This window comes from Streptopelia decaocto (assembly GCF_964273445.1).
Source record: "Streptopelia decaocto genome assembly, chromosome: 4".
Classification (NCBI taxonomy): domain Eukaryota; kingdom Metazoa; phylum Chordata; class Aves; order Columbiformes; family Columbidae; genus Streptopelia; species Streptopelia decaocto.
The window spans coordinates 78,185,670-78,204,889 of record NC_138658.1 but is presented as its reverse complement, the minus strand read 5'-3'; the positions used below and the strand labels follow the sequence as shown (position 1 = coordinate 78,204,889).

General features: G+C 63.9%; 1 protein-coding gene across 7 annotated transcripts in view; it reads left to right on the top strand.

The window, feature by feature from the left end:
* Window positions 1-19,220, top strand: part of DCTN1 (dynactin subunit 1) — a 68,231-nt gene that overhangs the window by 30,147 nt on the left and 18,864 nt on the right. For 2 of the 7 annotated variants that reach the window (XM_082050382.1, XM_082050381.1), the window contains exons 5-9: window positions 11,080-11,100; window positions 13,687-13,875; window positions 15,565-15,621; window positions 16,887-17,084; window positions 18,913-19,117. In XM_082050382.1, coding sequence (XP_081906508.1) covers window positions 11,080-11,100; window positions 13,687-13,875; window positions 15,565-15,621; window positions 16,887-17,084; window positions 18,913-19,117 — 670 coding nt within the window. The remainder of the gene's footprint in view (window positions 1-11,079; window positions 11,101-13,686; window positions 13,876-15,564; window positions 15,622-16,886; window positions 17,085-18,912; window positions 19,118-19,220) is intronic. The other 5 variants (XM_082050386.1, XM_082050385.1, XM_082050384.1 and 2 more) reach the window with 4 other exon arrangements.

The following is a 19,220-nucleotide window of genomic DNA, read 5'->3' as shown; positions in this document are numbered from 1 at the left end:
TGTCCCCGGTCCCTGTCCCGTGGGGGAGCGGGTGGCCCGGGGAGCGCGCTGCTCCCAGACGGCTGCTTTGTGCAGCAGAGGGGCTGAGCTGAGCCCTGCTAATCCCTTCAAGGAAGGAGCAATCCGGTTATCTCATAACCGCGCCTCACCTCTGCCCTGCCGAAACCCGTCCTGCGGAGGCTCAGGGCGCCCGGGCGCCGACGTCCCGCACCGGGACCCTGTGCCCGCGGGCGGCTCCCGGTGCCGCTGGGGACCATCCGGCACAGCCCGCGCTGCGGCATCGCCGTGGTTTTGCCGTTCACCGAGGGAGGGAAGGACCGGGGGACGCGGGAGCCGAGCAGCACCTGGCGCCGCAAGCTGGCGGCACCGCGGCGCTGAGCCGGATTAAGCCGTGTCCAAAGCGGGACACGGCAATCGCCTTAGCCGTGCCGGGGCTAAAGGCTCCTGGTTCCTCGGCACGGCTCGGAGATAAATAGCCCCTCTCACAGATCACCGAGTGTTTTCAAAGGGCTGCTCTAAGCAGCCGGCACCTGTTTCTTCCGTTGCTAAATCGCGTTTCCTCCTCCGCTGCGCCGGTGCGGGAGGGCGGCGCGGAGCGCGGCCAGCCCGGCTGCTGTGTGCTCAACCGCCGCCGGGAAGGACGGATGGATCCTGGGTTTAGGAAACGGGATTTGTGTTGGGGGGAGCTGGCTCACTAGAGCAGCGGCTGCCCTGTCCCCACCTGTGACACCCCCGCTTCTCCGGCCGAATGTTAAATCCGCGGGAGCTCCCTGTGGCTCCCGGGGCTCCTGACCCCACGGGCCTCTGTCCTGGGGACGGGGCACTGGGCTGGGACCGCGCGGCGAGCAGGGAGCGCTGTGCTCCGGGGCGGGGGGGCGCCCTCGGGCGCCTCAGAGCCCTGTCTGGGTCACCCCCCCCACCCAGGCCGGGCTTTGCCGTGCCAGGCTCCAGTGGATGAAACGAGGTGGTGCTTCCTTAGCACACAGCCCGCACCCCCGTCCTGGCGCTGCTGCCCGTGCTTTGGCACAGGCGAACCCCCGGCCCCCATTGTCAGAGCTGCCTGGAGCTGTGATGGTGCGGGTGACGGAGTGGGGTGATGGGGTGACGGTGTGGGGTGACTCTGCAGGGTGATAGGGTGATGGTGTGGGGTGATGGGATGATGCTGCAGGGTGATGGGGTGACAGTGTGGGGTGACGGCGCGGGGCGATGCTGCAGGGTGATGGGGTGACCATGTCTGGTCTCCTGAAACTGCTTCTCTTGGTTAACCCTGAGACGTGTTTGTCCCAGCACCTCAGCCCTTGGGAGCTTGCCCAAGCGCTTCCCTTTGGCTCTGGATCGGAACACTGACCGTCTCCCGGCTCATCAGGGCACGGTCTGGCTTGTTTCCATGAGCTGCTGTGAGATCAGAGGCATTTTCTTGAGGACGATCATTTTTTTCAGCCTGTCATGCGTAGAAAGTACTAGAGGTCAGCGTCACCGCAGCTGGAAGCGGCTCCTCGCTGTTTATGTGCTGTAGCTGTTGGAAATGGTGGGTTGTTTTGGGTAAGCGCCTGTGCCACGGGGGGTTTGCGGTTCCAGCGGCCGGGGTCGCGGGGCAGGTTTGTGACAAGCACCTTGTGCAGAGGACGGGCCGGGGGGCGCCGACCTGGTGCCGCTTCTGCAGCACGACCAGGAGACCCCGCACCCGAACCCGGGATCCTGGCGTCTGCAGTCGTCCGGAATCTGGGATCCTGTGGAATCCACGATCCTGCAAAATCTGTGACCTCCTGAAATGTGGGATCCTCTAACATCCACTCCTTTCTCTGCTGTGCGAGCGAGGCCGCCTGGCGGGCGATGCCAGATGATGTTTCCAGGTTGCCGGGTACCCAGAGCTCGCGATGCTGGTTGAAGGGACAGCCTGGGCTGCCCGAGGCCGCTGCTGGCCCGCCTGGGCTTCGGGGCCACGCCGCGGGCTGGAAGGGCCTCGCACAGGAGCCAACCAGTGTTACCCCGAAAGGACCGGCACAGCCGCTCGCCCTGCCCGGAGCTGGAGGGACCGGGCGGGCACATCTGACCTGCCCAGAGAGGACAGCGATGGCAGCCTTGTCCTTGTCATCGTCCTTGTCATCGTCCTCGCCACAGCCACCGCAGGAACCACAGGCCACGTGTGCTGCAGCAGATCTGCCTGTGACATGTGGCACTGGGCGCAGGTCCCTGCAGCCGGACACCGGAGCTGCTGAGGGGCTGGAGCACAGGAGAACAGGAGCTGAGGGGAGACCTTCTGATCTCTGAACTGCCTGAAAGGAGCTTGGAGCCAGGGGGGGTCGGGCTCTGCTCCCCAGGAACAAGCGCCAGGAGCAGAGGAAACGGCCTCAAGTTGCGCCAGGGGAGGTTGAGGTTGGATGTGGGAACAATTTCTTCCCCAAAGGGCTGTGGGGCATTGAACAGGCTGCCCAGGGCAGTGCTGGAGTCACCATCCCTGGAGGGCTGGACAGACGGACAGGAGGTTCTCAGGACATGGGGCAGGGACAGGCTGGGGTATGGTTGGACTCCATGATCTTGAGGGGCTTTTCCACCCAACACGACTCTGTGACTCTGTGGGCAGCTCAGGTCCTGGGCCAGGAGTTTTGAGCTCTCAGGTTGTAGATGGAGGTGGATGTGTCACCGAAGGTGCTGGTGATCGATCTTGGCTGCTGGGAGAGAAAATGGTAAAGTATTAGAATCAAACGACGTGCTGCGGCTCCTGCCTTAACATCTGTCTGTGGGATGCCCACCTTGGCTCTCTGACTTATCCAGCGGCACAATCCTTTATCCTGCGGGAAAACCGGACCGGCTGTTGTGTTCAACCAACCACGCGCTGTTTGAGCTGCCGGTTAAACGGGACTCAAGGCTCTGGAAGGACTTTGCTGGTTGAAAACAAAAGCCAGAGCGAAGCTCAGGACTTGGAGAGTTTGGAGGAACCGAAGAGCCAGGCCGAGCAGCTCCCCGCGCCGCGGGCCCAGCACTGAACTCTGCCTTTGGGAGAGCTCAGACGGGCTGTTCTTACCGACAGGTCCTGACATCGCTCTGCAGCAAAATCACTGTGGGAGATTGTAGTGCATCAGGCAGATTGAACACCCGCTCTGTGGTGTCGGGTGTGAGCCGTGTAGGGTCAGAAATTCCACAGGAATTACCGGGTTCTGGGCTCCCTGTGGTGGCCCTTGAGTCTCTCACAAACTGCTCCTGGTGTTGAGTTTTGGCTGGAGGGAAGGTGCAGAAAAATTAACAGTGTGCGCAGGGTGTGTGCAGTGTGTGCAGTGTGTGCAGTGTGTGCAGTGTGTGCAGTGTGTGCAGTGTGTGCAGTGTGTGCGTGTGCAGTGTGTGCAGTGTGTGTGTGTGCAGTGTGCAGTGTGTGCAGTGTGCGTGTGTGCAGTGTGTGCAGTGTGTGTGTGTGCAGTGTGTGCAGTGTGCAGTGTGTGCAGTGTGTGTGTGTGTGTGTGTGCAGTGTGTGCAGTGTGTGCAGTGTGTGTGTGTGCAGTGTGTGCAGTGTGTGTGTGTGCAGTGTGTGCAGTGTGCAGTGTGTGCAGTGTGTGTGTGTGTGTGTGTGCAGTGTGTGCAGTGTGTGCAGTGTGTGCAGTGTGTGCAGTGTGTGTGTGTGTGCAGTGTGTGCAGTGTGTGTGTGTGCAGTGTGTGTGTGTGCAGTGTGTGTGTGTGCAGTGTGTGCAGTGTGTGTGTGCAGTGTGTGCAGTGTGCAGTGTGTGCAGTGTGTGTGTGTGCAGTGTGTGTGTGTGCAGTGTGTGCAGTGTGTGCAGTGTGTGCAGTGTGTGTGTGTGCAGTGTGTGCAGTGTGCAGTGTGTGCAGTGTGCAGTGTGTGCAGTGTGCAGTGTGTGCAGTGTGTGCAGTGTGTGTGTGTGCAGTGTGTGTGTGTGCAGTGTGTGTGTGTGTGTGTGTGCAGTGTGTGTGTGTGCAGTGTGTGTGTGTGCAGTGTGTGTGTGTGCAGTGTGTGCAGTGTGCGCAGTGTGTGCAGTGTGTGTGTGCAGTGTGTGTGTGTGCAGTGTGTGTGTGTGCAGTGTGTGTGTGTGTGCAGTGTGTGTGTGTGCAGTGTGTGTGTGTGCAGTGTGTGTGTGTGCAGTGTGTGCAGTGTGCGCAGTGTGTGCAGTGTGTGTGTGCAGTGTGTGTGTGTGCAGTGTGTGTGTGTGCAGTGTGTGTGTGTGCAGTGTGTGTGTGTGTGTGTGTGTGTGTGTGCAGTGTGTGTGTGTGTGCAGTGTGTGTGTGTGCAGTGTGTGCAGTGTGTGTGTGTGCAGTGTGTGTGTGTGCAGTGTGTGTGTGTGCAGTGTGTGTGTGTGCAGTGTGTGTGTGCAGTGTGTGTGTGCAGTGTGTGTGTGCAGTGTGTGTGTGTGCAGTGTGTGTGTGTGTGCAGTGTGTGTGTGTGTGCAGTGTGTGTGCAGTGTGTGTGTGTGTGCAGTGTGTGTGTGCAGTGTGTGTGTGTGCAGTGTGTGTGTGTGCAGTGTGTGCAGTGTGTGTGTGTGTGTGTGTGCAGTGTGTGTGTGTGCAGTGTGTGTGTGTGCAGTGTGTGAGAGACCCCAGCCCAGGTTCCCAGAGAGGTGGTGGCTGAACCATCCGGAGACACCCCAGGCCAGGCTGGACGGGGTCTGAGCACCCTGAGCTGGTGCAGATGTCCCTGTCACGGCAGGGGGGCACTGGGGGGCTGGGGAGGTCCCTCCAACCCAGACCTCTGTGGTTCTGTGATTCCGTGCCTGTGTAAGGACCATTGGTGCTGGGGTGAGCCCGGGTTGGCCCGAGCTCCTCTCCCTCCTGGTGCCTTAGTGTGGAAATGCTGGAGAATGGTGGAACTGGGCTGGAGTGGTCAGTATGGAAGGGAAGGTCCATGTTCACACACATGTGGTGCGGTGTGCGGAGTTACAGGGGCGTGTGTCAGAGGAGCCGGTACCCAACGGGCCGCGATCCCAGGGTGCGGTGGCGCCAGGGCTCACCAGCAGTTCACAGAGCTCTCCCAGCGTCACCGGCTGCTGTGGCACTCGCGCCCCTGCCGGGGAGCTGTGGGTGCTGCCGTGGGGCTGTGGGTGCTGCCGTGGGGCTGGGGTGCTGCCGTGGGGCTGTGGGTGCTGCCGTGGGGCTGGGGTGCTGCCGTGGGGCTGTGGGTGCTGCCGTGGGGCTGGGGTGCTGCCGTGGGGCTGTGGGTGCTGCCGTGGGGCTGGGGTGCTGCTGGGGGGCTGTGGGTGCTGCTGTGGGGCTGGGGGGCTGTGGGTGCTGCTGGGGGTGCTGCCGTGGGGCTGGGGTGCTGCTGCAGAGCTGTGGGGCTGGGGGTGCTGCTGCGGGGCTGGGGTGCAGGCGGGAGTTGGGCTGAGCCGGGTGCTGCCGGGCCTGGCTTAGGACGGGGTTTGCTTTAGGGCAGGAGCTGTTTCCAGGCGGGTTTTCCTGTGGCAGGGGCTGGTTTAGGGCAGGGGCTGGTTCAGGGCAGGGTTATTTTGTAGGGCAGGGCTGGTTTAGGGCAGGGGCTGGTTCAGGGCAGGGTTATTTTGTAGGGCAGGGCTGGTTTAGGGCAGGGGCTGGTTCAGGGCAGGGTTATTTTGTAGGGCAGGGCTGGTTTAGGGCAGGGGCTGGTTCAGGGCAGGGTTATTTTGTAGGGCAGGGCTGGTTTAGGGCAGGGGCTGGTTCAGGGCAGGGTTATTTTGCAGGGCAGGGTTTTGGGACGGGGGCTGTTCCGGGCAGGGTTCTCCCAGGTGTGGGGGTTTGTGGCATCGTTGGCCGAGCAGGGAGCGCTGAGCTCCTTGGAAACAAACCCTGTTGGCAGCAGGTGCCAGGCCGGGCTGGGCAGCGCTGCAAGATGGACGCGGCTCTGCACAGACGTCTGTCCGTCTGCACGCTCAGCGCCGTCCGTCTGTCCGGGGTTTGCTGGCAGGTCCCAGCTGCCCTGGGCTCGTGTGGCCGTGGGGTGGGCGGGGCTGTGCAGGACAGCTCTGTGGGGCTCCGCGTGCTCGGGGGGTGCTGGGGGGGGACAGAAGGACAGGGGGACAGAGGGACAGGGGGACGGACCCAGCTGGCGCGGCGGCTGAGCGGGGTGTTGCTGAGCTACTGTGGCCCCCTGCCCTCAGCATCCCATCCCATCCCATCCCATCCCATCCCATCCCATCCCATCCCGTCCCGTCCCGTCCCGTCCCATCGCATCCCATCACATCCCAGTGTGTCTCGGTGCATCCGGCGCATCCCGCGGCACGGCGGGAGGGGAGCCGGCGGCGGTGATGTCATGAGCCGCCGGGGCGGTGGTTGGCGGCAGCGGCGCAGGAGGACGAGCGGCCCCGGCGCAGCCCCTGGAGCCGCCGCAGCGGCCGGCGCTGGCAGAGGCGGCCGCCGGGCTCAGGCGGATGGCGAGCGGGTAGCGCGGAGCCGCGGCCATTTGCAGGCGCCGCAGCGAGCGCTGGTGCTAACGTCTGCTCCTCTTCCCTCCTCGCTCGTGCTCCCGCAATGATGAGGCAGGCCCCGGCCACACGCAAGGTACGGCTGTGGATCACACCCTCCCTGACGCTGCTCCCGCCTGCCTGCTTCCCCCTTTTTCCCCTTTCTGTTCGTATGCTAATGCCGCTGAGCTGATGGAGCCGGGTTTGGGTGCGGGCGGGGGGGCTGGATGAACAAGCAGCTTCCTTCCGTGTCTCGTTTTTCCCTTCAAGTTCCCTGAAGCGGTTTGTCCATCGCATCCCTGTGCCTGCGTTGCATGAGCATCCCTGCGGGCGGGCGGGCTGGGACCCGCATGCCGGCGGTAGCGCCTCCCCTGCCGCGCCGCCGGCTCTGCCGCCTCCGGCGCTCCCCGGCCCCGGCTCCGCATCCCCGGCAGCTGCCGTTCCTGCGCCTTGCAGCACGGGCTCCGCTTTGTGCTCCGTAGTGTCCTGGGTGGTTATTTTTGGCACAACCAGGATGTCACCGTTCAGCTTAAAGAGGAATCTTGAAGAAGTGAAAATAAAAACAAGCGAAGGCACAAAGTTCAGCAGCCGTGCTGTGTCAGCGAGGAGCCTCTGCCATTTCGTTAACGTTACAGTAAATGATTTGATTTGTGTGTGTGGTTCGTGAGCTCACCCAACGGTGAAAGCCTCGTTAGGCGGCGGTTGCTGCGAGCTCCGGTTTAACCCGCTTCCCGGTGCAGCGTGAGGAGCGCGGATCGGAGGGGCCGGGCGGCCCTGCCGGCAGCGGCGCAGGGCCCAGCGCCGCGGGTTCGCCCGCTTCTCCTCGCTTCGTGTTGCTCTGTGTGCGAACGGGCATGTGCATCTGCAAAACGCCAAGTGCCTTGTGGTGCCTCCCCAGCAGTAGCGCAGGTGCCGTCAGCCCGGGCAGGTCGTGTGCAGGAGGCTCGGCGCCGCGGGACCCACGGGAAGTCTGCAGCAGCACTTGCACCACAGCAAGTTTTGCTTTTCTGCATTGGGAACCTCAGATTTGGTCCAGGTGAAGCGTTGGGCAGCGCAGCGCGAGTCCCGCCTGGCGACACCACCACCGGCGTCCGCCTCCGTCCCCACGACAGCGGCGTTCGGTGCTCCCGGCCGCGTCCGGTCGAGACTCCGCGCCGGGAGCAGAACCGAGCCGGGAGGGCCCCGCGATCCCCAGCCGGCTGCACCGCAGGCAGCGGGGACGGCAGTTCTGCCACGTTTCCTGCTCCAGAACCAAAGCTTGTGTCCGAGCCCGTCTGTTCAGAGCCCCACATGCTCCCTGCGGGACCCGCCGAGGGAACAAAGGTTGTATAATGTCATTAAATATTGATGGAGCAACATTACGCAGCAGAGTCCAGCACGGCCAGATGAAATGTGAACGTCCCCAGCCGGGTGGTCGGAGATCCCGGGGGGCCAGAGGTTTGGGACTGAGCTGCTGCGGGGCTGCAGCCCGGCTGAGCTTGGGGCGTGTGCTCCGGGCAGAGCTGCTGCTGCTGCCGGGGCCGCCCGGAGCTGCGGCCAGGGGTGCAGGACAGCTGCGGGGGTGTGGCCCTGGGGACTTTGTCGTGGGGTCCTGGAGAGCTGTCGTAGGGTCCTGAAGAGCTGTTGTGGGGTCCTGGAGAGCTGTTGTGGGGTCCTGGAGAGCTGTTGTGGGGTCCTGGAGAGCTGTTGTGGGGTCCTGGAGATCTCCCAGCAGGGTGCTGCTCCCCATGTCTCTCAGCGGGGTCCTGCTCCCTGTGTCTCCCGTGGGGTGCTGCTCCCTGTGTCTCCTGGTGGGCTGGACCCGCACCTGGGGCTGGAAGGGCAGCAGCTGCTGTCGCGAGTTCCCGAGCGCTCCCCTGGTGGCTGCGCTGCTGTGACCCCGCGTGGAGCGGGGATGGCAGAACCGTCCCTGCCCTGGCGCCAGCACGTCTGTGTCCCTGCGCGAGGAGCCGCTCGGGGATCTCGCAGCCGGCGCTTTGGCTTGTCCTGGTCTTCACACGGAGAGGGACCCGAAGGGCCTTGCACGGGACGCCAAAGGAGCCACCAAGCAGAGCAGCCCCTGCTGTTCCCCGGCAGCTGTCACACGGGGTCACCGGGAGGCTCGTCCCGCGGTGAAGGGTTTGGTGACGTTGTAGTTGGGAAGATGCTCCGTGTCTCCCCACCATGCCCAGCCAGGGAGGGCTCCACGGCAGCTGCTTGAGCATTTCCCAGTGCAGACATGGAGCCGTTTCCAGTCACAGACGTGGAGCCGTTCCCAGCGCAGACGTGGAGCCATTCCCAGTGCAGACATGGAGCCGTTTCCAATCACAGACATGGAGCCGTTCCCAGCGCAGACATGGAGCCATTTCCCTGGAGCCATTCCCAGTGCAGACATGGAGCCATTTCCAGCACAGACATGGAGCCGTTCCCAGCGCAGACATGGAGCCATTTCCCTGGATCCATTCCCAGCGCAGACATGGAGCTGTTTCCCTGGAGCCATTTCCCAGCGCAGACGTGGAGCTGTTTCCAATCACAGACATAGAGCCATTCCCAGCGCAGACATGGAGCCATTCCCAGTGCAGACATGGAGCTGTTTCCAATCACAGACATGGAGCCGTTTCCAACGCAGACATGGAGCCATTCTCAGTGCAGACATGGAGCTGTTTCCAATCACAGACATGGAGCTGTTCCCAGCGCAGACATGGAGCCATTCTCAGTGCAGACATGGAGCTGTTTCCAATCACAGACACGGAGCCGTTCCCAGCGCAGACACGGAGCCGTTCCCAGCGCAGACACGGAGCTGTTCCCAGCGCAGGGACATTGGCGGGTGTGAACCCCCCCGGCCGCTCGTGCCCCAGGGAGGCGGTTTCAGAGGTTTCCTCACTTTGTGGTGCTCAGCCTGATCTCTGTTCCGCAGCAGCGTGCGAGGCGCTGGGCTGCTCCGGCACCAGCCCCGCGGCTCCCTGCGGGTTCCAAGCTTTTGCCGTTGCTGTTCCATGTTCCTGGCACACGTGGCCGAGCAGGAGATGCGCTGGAAGCCGAGAGTCTCCCCTCGGGGCTGGAACGGGCCTCCTGTTGAGCGCGGCCTTTTAGACAAGGCCGGACGTGAGCAAAATGGGGTCGAGCCCAAATAATACAGTAGATACTGAGCTATTCTGAAGCTGTCCAGTTGTAATCTATATATATATATTTTTGTTTGTTTGTTTGAGTAGCTGCGAGATCTCTCAGGTGGTTTGCCAAGGCCTCGGTGGGAATGGATGGTTGCGTCTGAACATCAGCTGCAGTGGTGGTGACAGCGGTGCTGTGGTGGTGGCAGCGGTGCAGTGGTGGTGGCAGCGGTGCAGTGGTGGTGGCAGCGGTGCTGTGGTGGTGGCAGTGGTGCTGGGCCCATCCCGGGGGGTGTGGCAGTGGCAGCGGTGCTGTGGCAGTGGTGCTGAGCCCATCCTGGTGGGTGTGGTGGTGACAGCGGTGCCGTGGCAGTGACAGCGGTGCCATGGCAGTGACAGCGGTGCCGTGGCAGTGACAGCGGTGCCATGGCAGTGACAGCGGTGCCATGGCAGTGACAGCGGTGCCGTGGCAGTGACAGCAATGCCGTGGCAGTGACGGCGGTGCCGTGGCAGTGACAGCGGTGCCATGGCAGTGACAGCGGTGCCATGGCAGTGACAGCGGTGCCATGGCAGTGACAGCAATGCCGTGGCAGTGACGGCGGTGCCGTGGCAGTGACAGCGGTGCCATGGCAGTGACAGCGGTGCCATGGCAGTGACAGCGGTGCCGTGGCAGCGGTGCTGAGCCCATGCCGGTGGGTGTGGCAGTGACAGCGGTGCCGTGGCAGTGACGGCGGTGCCATGGCAGTGACAGCGGTGCCGTGGCAGTGACGGCGGTGCCATGGCAGTGACAGCGGTGCCGTGGCAGCGGTGCTGAGCCCATGCCGGTGGGTTTGCCGGGGCCGAGCGTCGCTGCCGGGCTCTGCCTGGCCACGTCTCGCTCACACTGCGCCCTGGGGGGTGTCAGATGGCAGCGTCTTTATCGATCTGTCCTGCTCTGGGGCACTTAAGCTGTGGATCAGGCAAAAGAACAAACCCCGAAGCAGAATGTGAGCAGCTCCGAAAGCTGCCCCCGTGTTCCCAGGGCGCAGAGCAGACGTCCCTGCAGCTCCCAGCCTGTCCCGCTGCCGGCGTCACCCTGGCCGTGTCACCCCAGCCGTGGGCGGGCGAGCTTTGTTGGTGGGTGTGGGTGCGCACGAGGACGTGCTGGGGACCCGGCCTCCCCAGCCTGGCCGGCGGTTCTGCCGCGCTGCGGACGGCGCCCTGTGCCCCTGGACCCCCGTGCATGGATCTGTGTCCAGAAATGAGAACTTGGAAGTGCTGGAGAAGAAGCTCCATGTCGTCCTGCGAGTTTGATGACTAAAGAGCAATAGATCCCAGGGGCTCCGGCGTCTCCATGCGCAGCTGCTCTGGTGACGCTCTGCTCCCCGAAAAATGGGCGAGGGGAGGGGGAAAAAAGTAAAACTGCCCCCGCTCAGGTTCAGGCTCTGGGAGTGTGTGCTGGGCTGGAGCTGCTCCGCGCCACGGCCCCGTGCGCGGTTAACGGGCTCCGGACGCGCACTAATTGCCCTGCTGTCTTTTGTCTCCTCTCCCCTCTCTGCCGCTCCCGCCGCTGCCGGTCTGTCCCTCTGCCGTCTGTCCCTCTGCTCCTCTGTCCTGTGCATCTCTCCTCTCTGCAGACCAGCGCCCGGCGGCCCAAGGTGAGCAGCGGTGGTCGGGCCCGGCGCGGGGCCGCGCGGTGACTGCGCCGGGTGCTCAGCCAACCTGCCTTTGTCCATCCAACTGTGCGGAGCCCGGGGCAGCTCCGGGGGTGCCGTGCGCTCCGGGACGCCGGGGACAGCCCGTGTGGGCACAGCGTCCCGCTGGGCCGGGGCTGGGGGGACTCAGTGGAGCGTGCCCGCGGTGTCCCCCGCCCCGGCACCCCGGGCTCCTCGTGGCCGCTCCCTGCCGGCGGCCCTGCCGCTCGGGGTGCTCCCAGCGCGATGCTGGGGTGTCGTTGTCAGCCAGCCCCGCACCGGTCCCAGCACAAACCGCTCCCCAGTCAGCAAACACAGGAGATGAACCCTCAGGCAGTCTGCAGTAGCTGAGCTTTGGGGTGCGTTTTCTCCTCGGTGAGGAGCACACTGCAGGAGGGCTTGCTTTTCACCGGCGGGTGCAAGAGACTCAGCCCAGGGCAGCGACGGGTTCATTGAGCCCAGGCAGCCGGATCCAGCAGCCGGTGTCCGGAGCCCTTGCTGGCAGACGTCATGTAACCGTCACGCCGGCAGCCGGGGCCGTGTGAGCGGACATGAGGAGAGCCCACCGCTCCCTCTGCAGCTCCACGTCCCCCTGCAGCCTCCCCAGAGGCTCCGGGCACGGCGTGGGCACTGCTGGGTTTGCTCCAGAGCGGCGGGTCGGTGGGCAGCCGAGCAGCGGTGCCTGTCGGAGCTGCGCTCCCTGCAGGCTCCTCCTCCACGCTGCCCTGCTTTGCCCTGGACTCCAGGGAGCTCTTGCTGCTCTCTCGTATTCTCCTTCTGTTCCCCTAAAATTCGGCGCTTTGTCCCCAGCTCCCGTATCTGCAGACAGAGGTGCCGCCTGGGGCGCCTGCCCCAGCGTGTCCCCAACAGGCTGCTGGTGACATGGGGCACAGCAGCACCTGGCTCGGGCTCCTGCGGGTGCTGAGCCCCAGATGCGCCCTGTTGTGTTTCCAGGTGTGGAGGGCGGATGGGTGAAACCTCCCCTGCTCCCATCACGGGGGCTTTGGAGTTGAGCTTGGATCTGGGAACAATTTCTTCCCCAAAGGGCTGTGGGGCATTGAACAGGCTGCCCAGGGCAGTGCTGGAGTCACCATCCCTGGAGGGCTGGACAGACGGACATGGGGTTCTCAGGACATGGGGCAGGGACAGGGTGGGTTATGGTTGGACTGGATGAGCTTGAGGGGCTTGTCCAACCAAACAAATCTGTGAGTCTGTGCTTCTCTGGGGCTGGAGCCCCCAAAGCTCTGCAGACGCCCCTGAGGACCCTTGTTGTCCCTGCCCCTGTGTTCCAGAGCTGGGGCAGGAGCCGGGTTTGCTCTCACCGAGTCACCTTTCCCTTCGCCAGCTGACTCTCTGGGCTTTGGCCGAGCTGGGCTCCCCGGAGCAGCGGATCCCGGCGCCCCCGGCTCCCGGCAGGCGTGGGGCTGGGCCTGCGCTGCGTCCCGCCAGGGCCGGCTGCCCCGGTGTCCCCACCGTCACCCTGCTCTGTGTCACTGGTGTCCCTGGTGTCACTGGTGTCCTTGCTGTCCCTGTGCTCTGTGCCCACACAGGGCTGTGCCCGGCCTGGCCCTCCCGGGCTTCTGTGGTCAGTCCCCGCTCCCCTTGGTCACCATGGGTTGGTACCGAGCGCCCATGACAACCCAGAGTCCCCGCTCCCCTCGGTCACCGTGGGTTGGTACCGAGCACCCATGACAGCCCAGAGTCCCCGCTCCCCTCGGTCACCGTGGGTTGGTACCGAGCACCCATGACAGCCCAGAGTCCCCGCTCCCCTCGGTCACCGTGGGTTGGTACCAAGCGCCCGTGACAGCCCAGAGTCCCCGCTCCCCTCGGTCACCGTGGGTTGGTACCGAGCACCCATGACAGCCCAGAGTCCCCGCTCCCCTCGGTCACCGTGGGTTGGTACCGAGCACCCATGACAGCCCAGAGTCCCCGCTCCCCTCGGTCACCGTGGGTTGGTACCGAGCGCCCGTGACAGCCCAGAGTCCCCGCTCCCCTCAGTCATCATGGGTTGGTACCGAGCACCCATGACAACCCAGAGTCCCCGCTCCCCTCGGTCACTGCGGGTTGGTACCGAGCACCCATGACAGCCCAGAGTCCCCGCTCCCCTCGGTCACCGTGGGTTGGTACCGAGCACCCATGACAGCCCAGAGTCCCCGCTCCCCTCGGTCACCGTGGGTTGGTACCGAGCACCCATGACAGCCCAGAGTTCCCGCTCCCCTCGGTCACCGTGGGTTGGTACCGAGCACCCATGACAGCCCAGAGTCCCCGCTCCCCTCGGTCACCGTGGGTTGGTACCGAGCACCCATGACAGCCCAGAGTCCCCGCTCCCCTCGGTCACCGCGGGTTGGTACCGAGCGCCCGTGGCAGCCCAGAGCACCTGGGAAGTGTCCCTGTGGGTTTCGTGTGTGCTGGCAACGCGAGTCTGGGAGCGGGAGGAACAGCGGTGCCAGGAGAGCGCGGTGGCAAAGCGCGGGGAGAGGGGCGCCGGGGAAGCGCCGTGTCCCGTCACACGTGCCGCTCTGACCGTCTCCTGCCTGTGTTGTTTTGCAGCCCGCGCGGACCCCCAGCTCGGCAGCGTCCAGCGGCACGGCCGGGCCCTCGGGCTCGGCCTCGGCCTCGGGCGGGGAGATGAGCAGCAGTGAGCCCAGCACGCCGGCCCAGACCCCGCTGGTGGCCCCGGTCATCCCCACGCCCGCCCTGGCCTCGCCGGTGGCACCGCCGGTGCCCTCGCCCACAAAGGTGAGCCATGGCGCAGGTAAGCTGCCGGCTCTGCCGCGGCGGGGTGCTCGGGACAGAGAGAACCTGCCCCAGGACCAGGAGGAGGAGGAAGGGGAGGAAGAGGGAGGAGCGGTTCTCAGGCTGGTGCCGCTCGCTGCGCGGGGCTTGTGCCACCGGCCATCAGGTCGTGCCAGGTTTCAGCACCACGGGCTGCGGGACCTGGGGGTTCAGCTGGAGAACAGGAGCTGAGGGGAGACCTTCTGATCTCTGAACTGCCTGAAAGGAGCTTGGAGCCAGGGGGGTCGGGCTCTGCTCCCCAGGAACAAGCGCCAGGAGCAGAGGAAACGGCCTCAAGTTGCGCCAGGGGAGGTTGAGGTTGGATGTGGGAACAATTTCTTCCCCAAAGGGCTGTGGGGCATTGAACAGGCTGCCCAGGGCAGTGCTGGAGTCACCATCCCTGGAGGGCTGGACAGACGGACATGAGGTTCTCAGGACAGGGGGCAGGGACAGGGTGGGTTACGGTTGGACTGGATGAGCTTGGGGGACTCTTCCAACCAACGTGGTTCTGTGACTCTGTGAGGTGACTGGGGACAGAGGGGACCGCGTGTGGCTCGGTGGGGACTTGGCCGGGGACACTGCAGGGACCGACACACCAGAGCTGGGGAGGCGCTTCCCCAGAGCAGCTCTGCAGCTCAGCTCCGTTCTGGTGCACGGCGTCCCCTCCCGGGTCCCCGGGGTCGGGGCGGCTCAGGGCAGCTGGGGCTGGAGGCTCCAGGTCAGAGCCTGACCCTGTGAGCCCAGGGGAGGCCTGACCCGGGTCCCCCCCCATGCTGGGTGCGCTGGGATGGGGGAGCGGCCGTGGAGGTGCCTCAGGAGCGCTCCGGCGTCCCTTAGCTCCAATGTTTCCCAAACCTGAGTGTTTCTAATAATTATATCAGCATAGTTATTCCACTTTTGATCTTCAAAATAGTTTGTAATTACTTCCAGCCTGCATTGTATTAATGAGTTAGAATTAGAGCTTGTTGCAGATTTGGGGCACAGGGCAGGGAGTGAAGAGCCTGCGAGGCCGGGCGCTGGCGGGCGCGGGGTCCCCTCGCTGCCAGGGCTCTGGGGCCGGTTCTGCCGTGGTGCCGGCGCCCTGCCCGTGGCAGACGGTGCTGTCCGTGTGTCCGGAGACACAGAGGAGTCTGCGGTTTTCCTGTGCCGCTCGACATTGCGCAGGACTTTGCAATCCCTTAATGTCACCCGAGTCATGATGTCAGCTTTGGCCAGAGGCTCCAGCACCGGCTCCTGCCCGACTGGGTCTGCCCCTGTTCTGCCTGACCTGTCCCTGACCTGTCCCTGTCCCTGACCTGACCCAGGTCTGTCCCTGTCCCTGCCTGACCCGGGTCTGTCCCTGTCCCTGCCTGACCCAGGTCTGTCCGTGTCCCTGCCCTTGCCGGTGCCCCGCGCTGGTGTCAGCGTTCCCACGGCCCCGGGAGCTGCTCTGGCCACAGCGGTGTTGGTTTATTATTATTATTATTTCTTATGAAATAATCTTCCAGGTGAGCTGGGGCAGTGGAAAGGCAAGTGTTTCAAATTAAAATCCAACTGTCCAGAAAGTTCTGGCTTAGGACTCAGTGCGAGCGCAGCCGCCGGCCTGATGTGAGCTGGGGGCTCAGGACGGTGCTGGGCCGGGCCGGCGGCGCTGACGCTGCTCTCTGTCCGCAGCCCAGCCCGGCCGCGCAGCGTCCCCAGGACGGCCAGGTGACCGCGCCCGAGGCTCCGGTGCGATGGCCCTGCACGTCACCTCTAACGGGAGCCCAGGGCTCTGCTGTGACCTAACCCGTGTGCCGTGTGGCTCTGCCCGCGCCGTGGCGCCGTGTGCTGTGCGGTGACGCTGCGGCCGCGCTCGGGGACAGCACAGGAACGGGAGCGCGGTGCCGCTGCTGGGGGCGCTGGCCGTGCCGCGGCCCCGAGAGCAGACTGGCCTGTGCCACGGCCGCGGCAGCCCGGGCTGTGACCCCCGGGGCTGCGGTTGCCTCTGCTTGGGAATCCCAGCCCTCCGTCCCTTCCCATGCACCGGCTTTGGGCTGAAACCCTCATGCCAGGAAACCCTTGTGGTGCCAGAGCAAGTGAGAGAAGGGAATGGAGCTGGCGAGGGGCTGGAGCACAAGTGTGATGGAGCGGCTGAGGGACCTGGGGGGTTCAGCTGGAGAACAGGAGCTGAGGGGAGACCTTCTGATCTCTGAACCGCCTGAAAGGAGCTTGGAGCCAGGGGGGTCGGGCTCTGCTCCCCAGGAACAAGCGCCAGGAGCAGAGGAAACGGCCTCAGGTTGCCCAGGGGAGGTTGAGGTTGGATGTGGGAACAATTTCTTCCCCAAAGGGCTGTGGGGCATTGAACAGGCTGCCCAGGGCAGTGCTGGAGTCACCATCCCTGGAGGGCTGGACAGACGGACAGGAGGTTCTCAGGACATGTGTGTGTGTCCCCGTGCTGCTGTTTTGCCCCACGTGTGTGTCCCTGTGCTGCTGAATCACACACTAACTACTAAGCCCACTGACCCTCTGCACGGTGTGTTGGAACCTCTCTGTAAGATCCGTTTCTGACCACGAGAATGTGTTTCTTGCACGTCGCTGCTCTGCTCTGAGCACCAGCGGGTTACTGAAGGGGGAGCTCGGCCCTGTTAGTGCTGGGTTTATGCATTTGCTTGGACCTGTTAGTGCTGGGTTTATGCATTTGCTTGGACCTGTTAGTGCTGGGTTTATGCATTTATTTTGTTTTTAAAGGATTTAGGCATCCACAGATCCTGGTGAAGTCAAAACCAACGTGCTCAGGACCTTTTGTTGGCCACAAGGTTTATGTCAGCATGTCAAGGAACATTGATAGTCAACAGATTAAAATAACAGACAGAGTCTGTGGCTGCCAGTGTAGAGTGACGTTCTGGAAGTGTCCCAGGGATGGTGCCGAACAGCAGCTGGTCGGGCTCTGTGCGGCGGAGCGGCGTGCCGGAGCGTTGCTGCTCCTGGTGGTCATTCTTGGTTTGGTGTTGCAGGAGGAGGAGAACTTGCGCTCTCAAGTCAGGGACCTGGAGGAGAAATTGGAGACTCTGAAGATAAAGCGAAATGAAGACAAAGCGAAGCTCAAAGAGCTGGAGAAGTACAAGATCCAGCTGGAGCAGGTGCAGGAGTGGAAGAGCAAGATGCAGGAGCAGCAGGCCGAGCTGCAGAAGCGGCTCAAGGAGGCCAAGAAGGTGAGAGCTGGGGCCGGGCTGGCAGGGACACGCGCTGCGGGGCCAGTGCCACCGCTGAACGCGCGGGGGGCGCAGGGACACCAGCTGCCGTTCAGCCCTGGGCTGCCCCGACTTGTCTTAATACGTGTGTGTGGCTGTTCTGTGCCACGTGGACGTCTGAGCTGTCCGAGGGGCGATTCCTCCATCGCTGCAACACTCAGTGCCGGGCGGGGTAAGGCAAGGTGGGGGTAGAGGTGATGTCCTTGGACCTTTGGGGACAGCGAGCGCGGTGGTTGAGGGCACGTTGCACACCGGGCTGGCAGGACGGGCGTCCCCGTGCGGCATCAGCCGTGTGTCCCCGGTTTAATCTGCCAGCACTGGGGGGCACTGGTCACATTGCAGACCTGCCAATAAACTGCCTGTCCCACCTCCACAAGCTGGAGCGGAACACCTGGAGATCTTGAACTGGCAAGTTCGAGACGAGGGACAAGCGCCAGGAGCAGAGGAAACGGCCTCAGGTTGCGCCAGGGGAGGTTGAGGTTGGATGTGGGAACAATTTCTTCCCCAAAGGGCTGTGGGGCATTGAACAGGCTGCCCAGGGCAGTGCTGGAGTCACCATCCCTGGAGGGCTGGACAGACGGACAGGAGGTTCTCAGGACATGGGAACGGACTCTGGGAGCCGGGCTGAGTGAGCTGGACAGGGCTGGGCTGGCCCCGGGGCTCGGGAGCCCCGTCCGAGCGGGGGACGTCGTGACGGGCGTGCGCAGGCTGTCCCAGGAGCCCGGGGTCTCATCGGTGCTGTGAATACCTGACGGGGAAGGAGAGAAGATGGAGCCCAATCCTTCCTGTGGTGCCCACCCAGAGGGGGAAAAGACGGGCGCAAACTGAAATACAGGAAATTGCTTTCAAACATAAGAAACCCCGTTTTCCTGTGGGGATGATCAGTGACCAGCGCAGGGCGCTCAGGGGTGCTGGGTGTCTCCATCCCCAGGGATGTGTGGGGCTCCAGCTGGGCCTGGAGCAGCCGCTCTATGGGGGTCCCAGCCCGCCGGAGCACGGCCACACGAGTCCTGTCCCTTCCGGGATGGGGACATCGGGGGGGCTCCCTTCCTGCATACTGCATCCCTTCCTGCGCACCGCATCCCTGCCCTGCACACCTCATCCCTTCCTACGCACCGCATCCCTGCCCTGGGCACCATGTCACTCCTGGCCCCTCCAGCCTGGGTTCCATTCTGCATTGGCTTCCCAGGGAGTCCTGATCCTGACTTTCTAACACAGACTTTAATTAGTTAAACCTCATCTCCTTAACTAACGCAGTCCGAGCTCCTGCCCTGCTGGGCTGCGGGTACGAGGCAGCGAACGCCGCAGGGCTTTGCAGCTAATTAACCGTGGTGTGGCTCGTTAAGGAGAAGGTCTCTCATTTCTCCCGTGGCCTCTCGGCTCCTGCTGAGCCCCTGGGTGTCGCTTGAGGTGTTGCTGCAGGTGGATCTTCCCTTGGCCCGGTTCTGGTCCCCGCGCCTGCCGCTCCAGAGCAGCCTCTGCCCCTCTGCCCTGGTTTTCCCGGGAGGATTCTTGCTCTGTTTCCCCGGTGGTTTGTTTGATTGTCTGCTCCAGTACAAGCCTAAGGATTTTCTGCCTTCACGTCCGTGTCCTGGCCGCAGCCGGTTCCTGCTGGGCTGTGCTGTGAGGAGGGTGATGGCACCGGAGCTGTTGGGCCGGCCCCGCTCAGCCCAGCGAGCGGCTGTTAACTGGCCACGGGCCTCCCTTGGGTGGTCAGAGCAGCCTGGCCCGGCTGGCGGTGAGCGGGCTCTGTGCGCCGTCGGCAGCGCTCACCCCCTGTGCCCCGCAGGAGGCCAAGGATGCCCTGGAAGCCAAGGAGCGCTACATGGAGGAGATGGCGGACACGGCCGACGCCATCGAGATGGCCACGCTGGACAAGGAGATGGCCGAGGAGCGAGCCGAGTCCCTGCAGCAGGAGGTGGACTCCCTGAAGGAGAAGGTGGAATATCTCACCATGGACCTGGAGATCCTGAAGCACGAGATCGAGGAGAAAGGTGGGAAGGGGGCGGCTGGGGGGTCCCAGCAGCCCGTGGCGGGACGGAGCGGTGCCCGCTGCGGGCAGCGCTGGCTCTCTCTGTGTGCGGGCCGAGGCTGCGC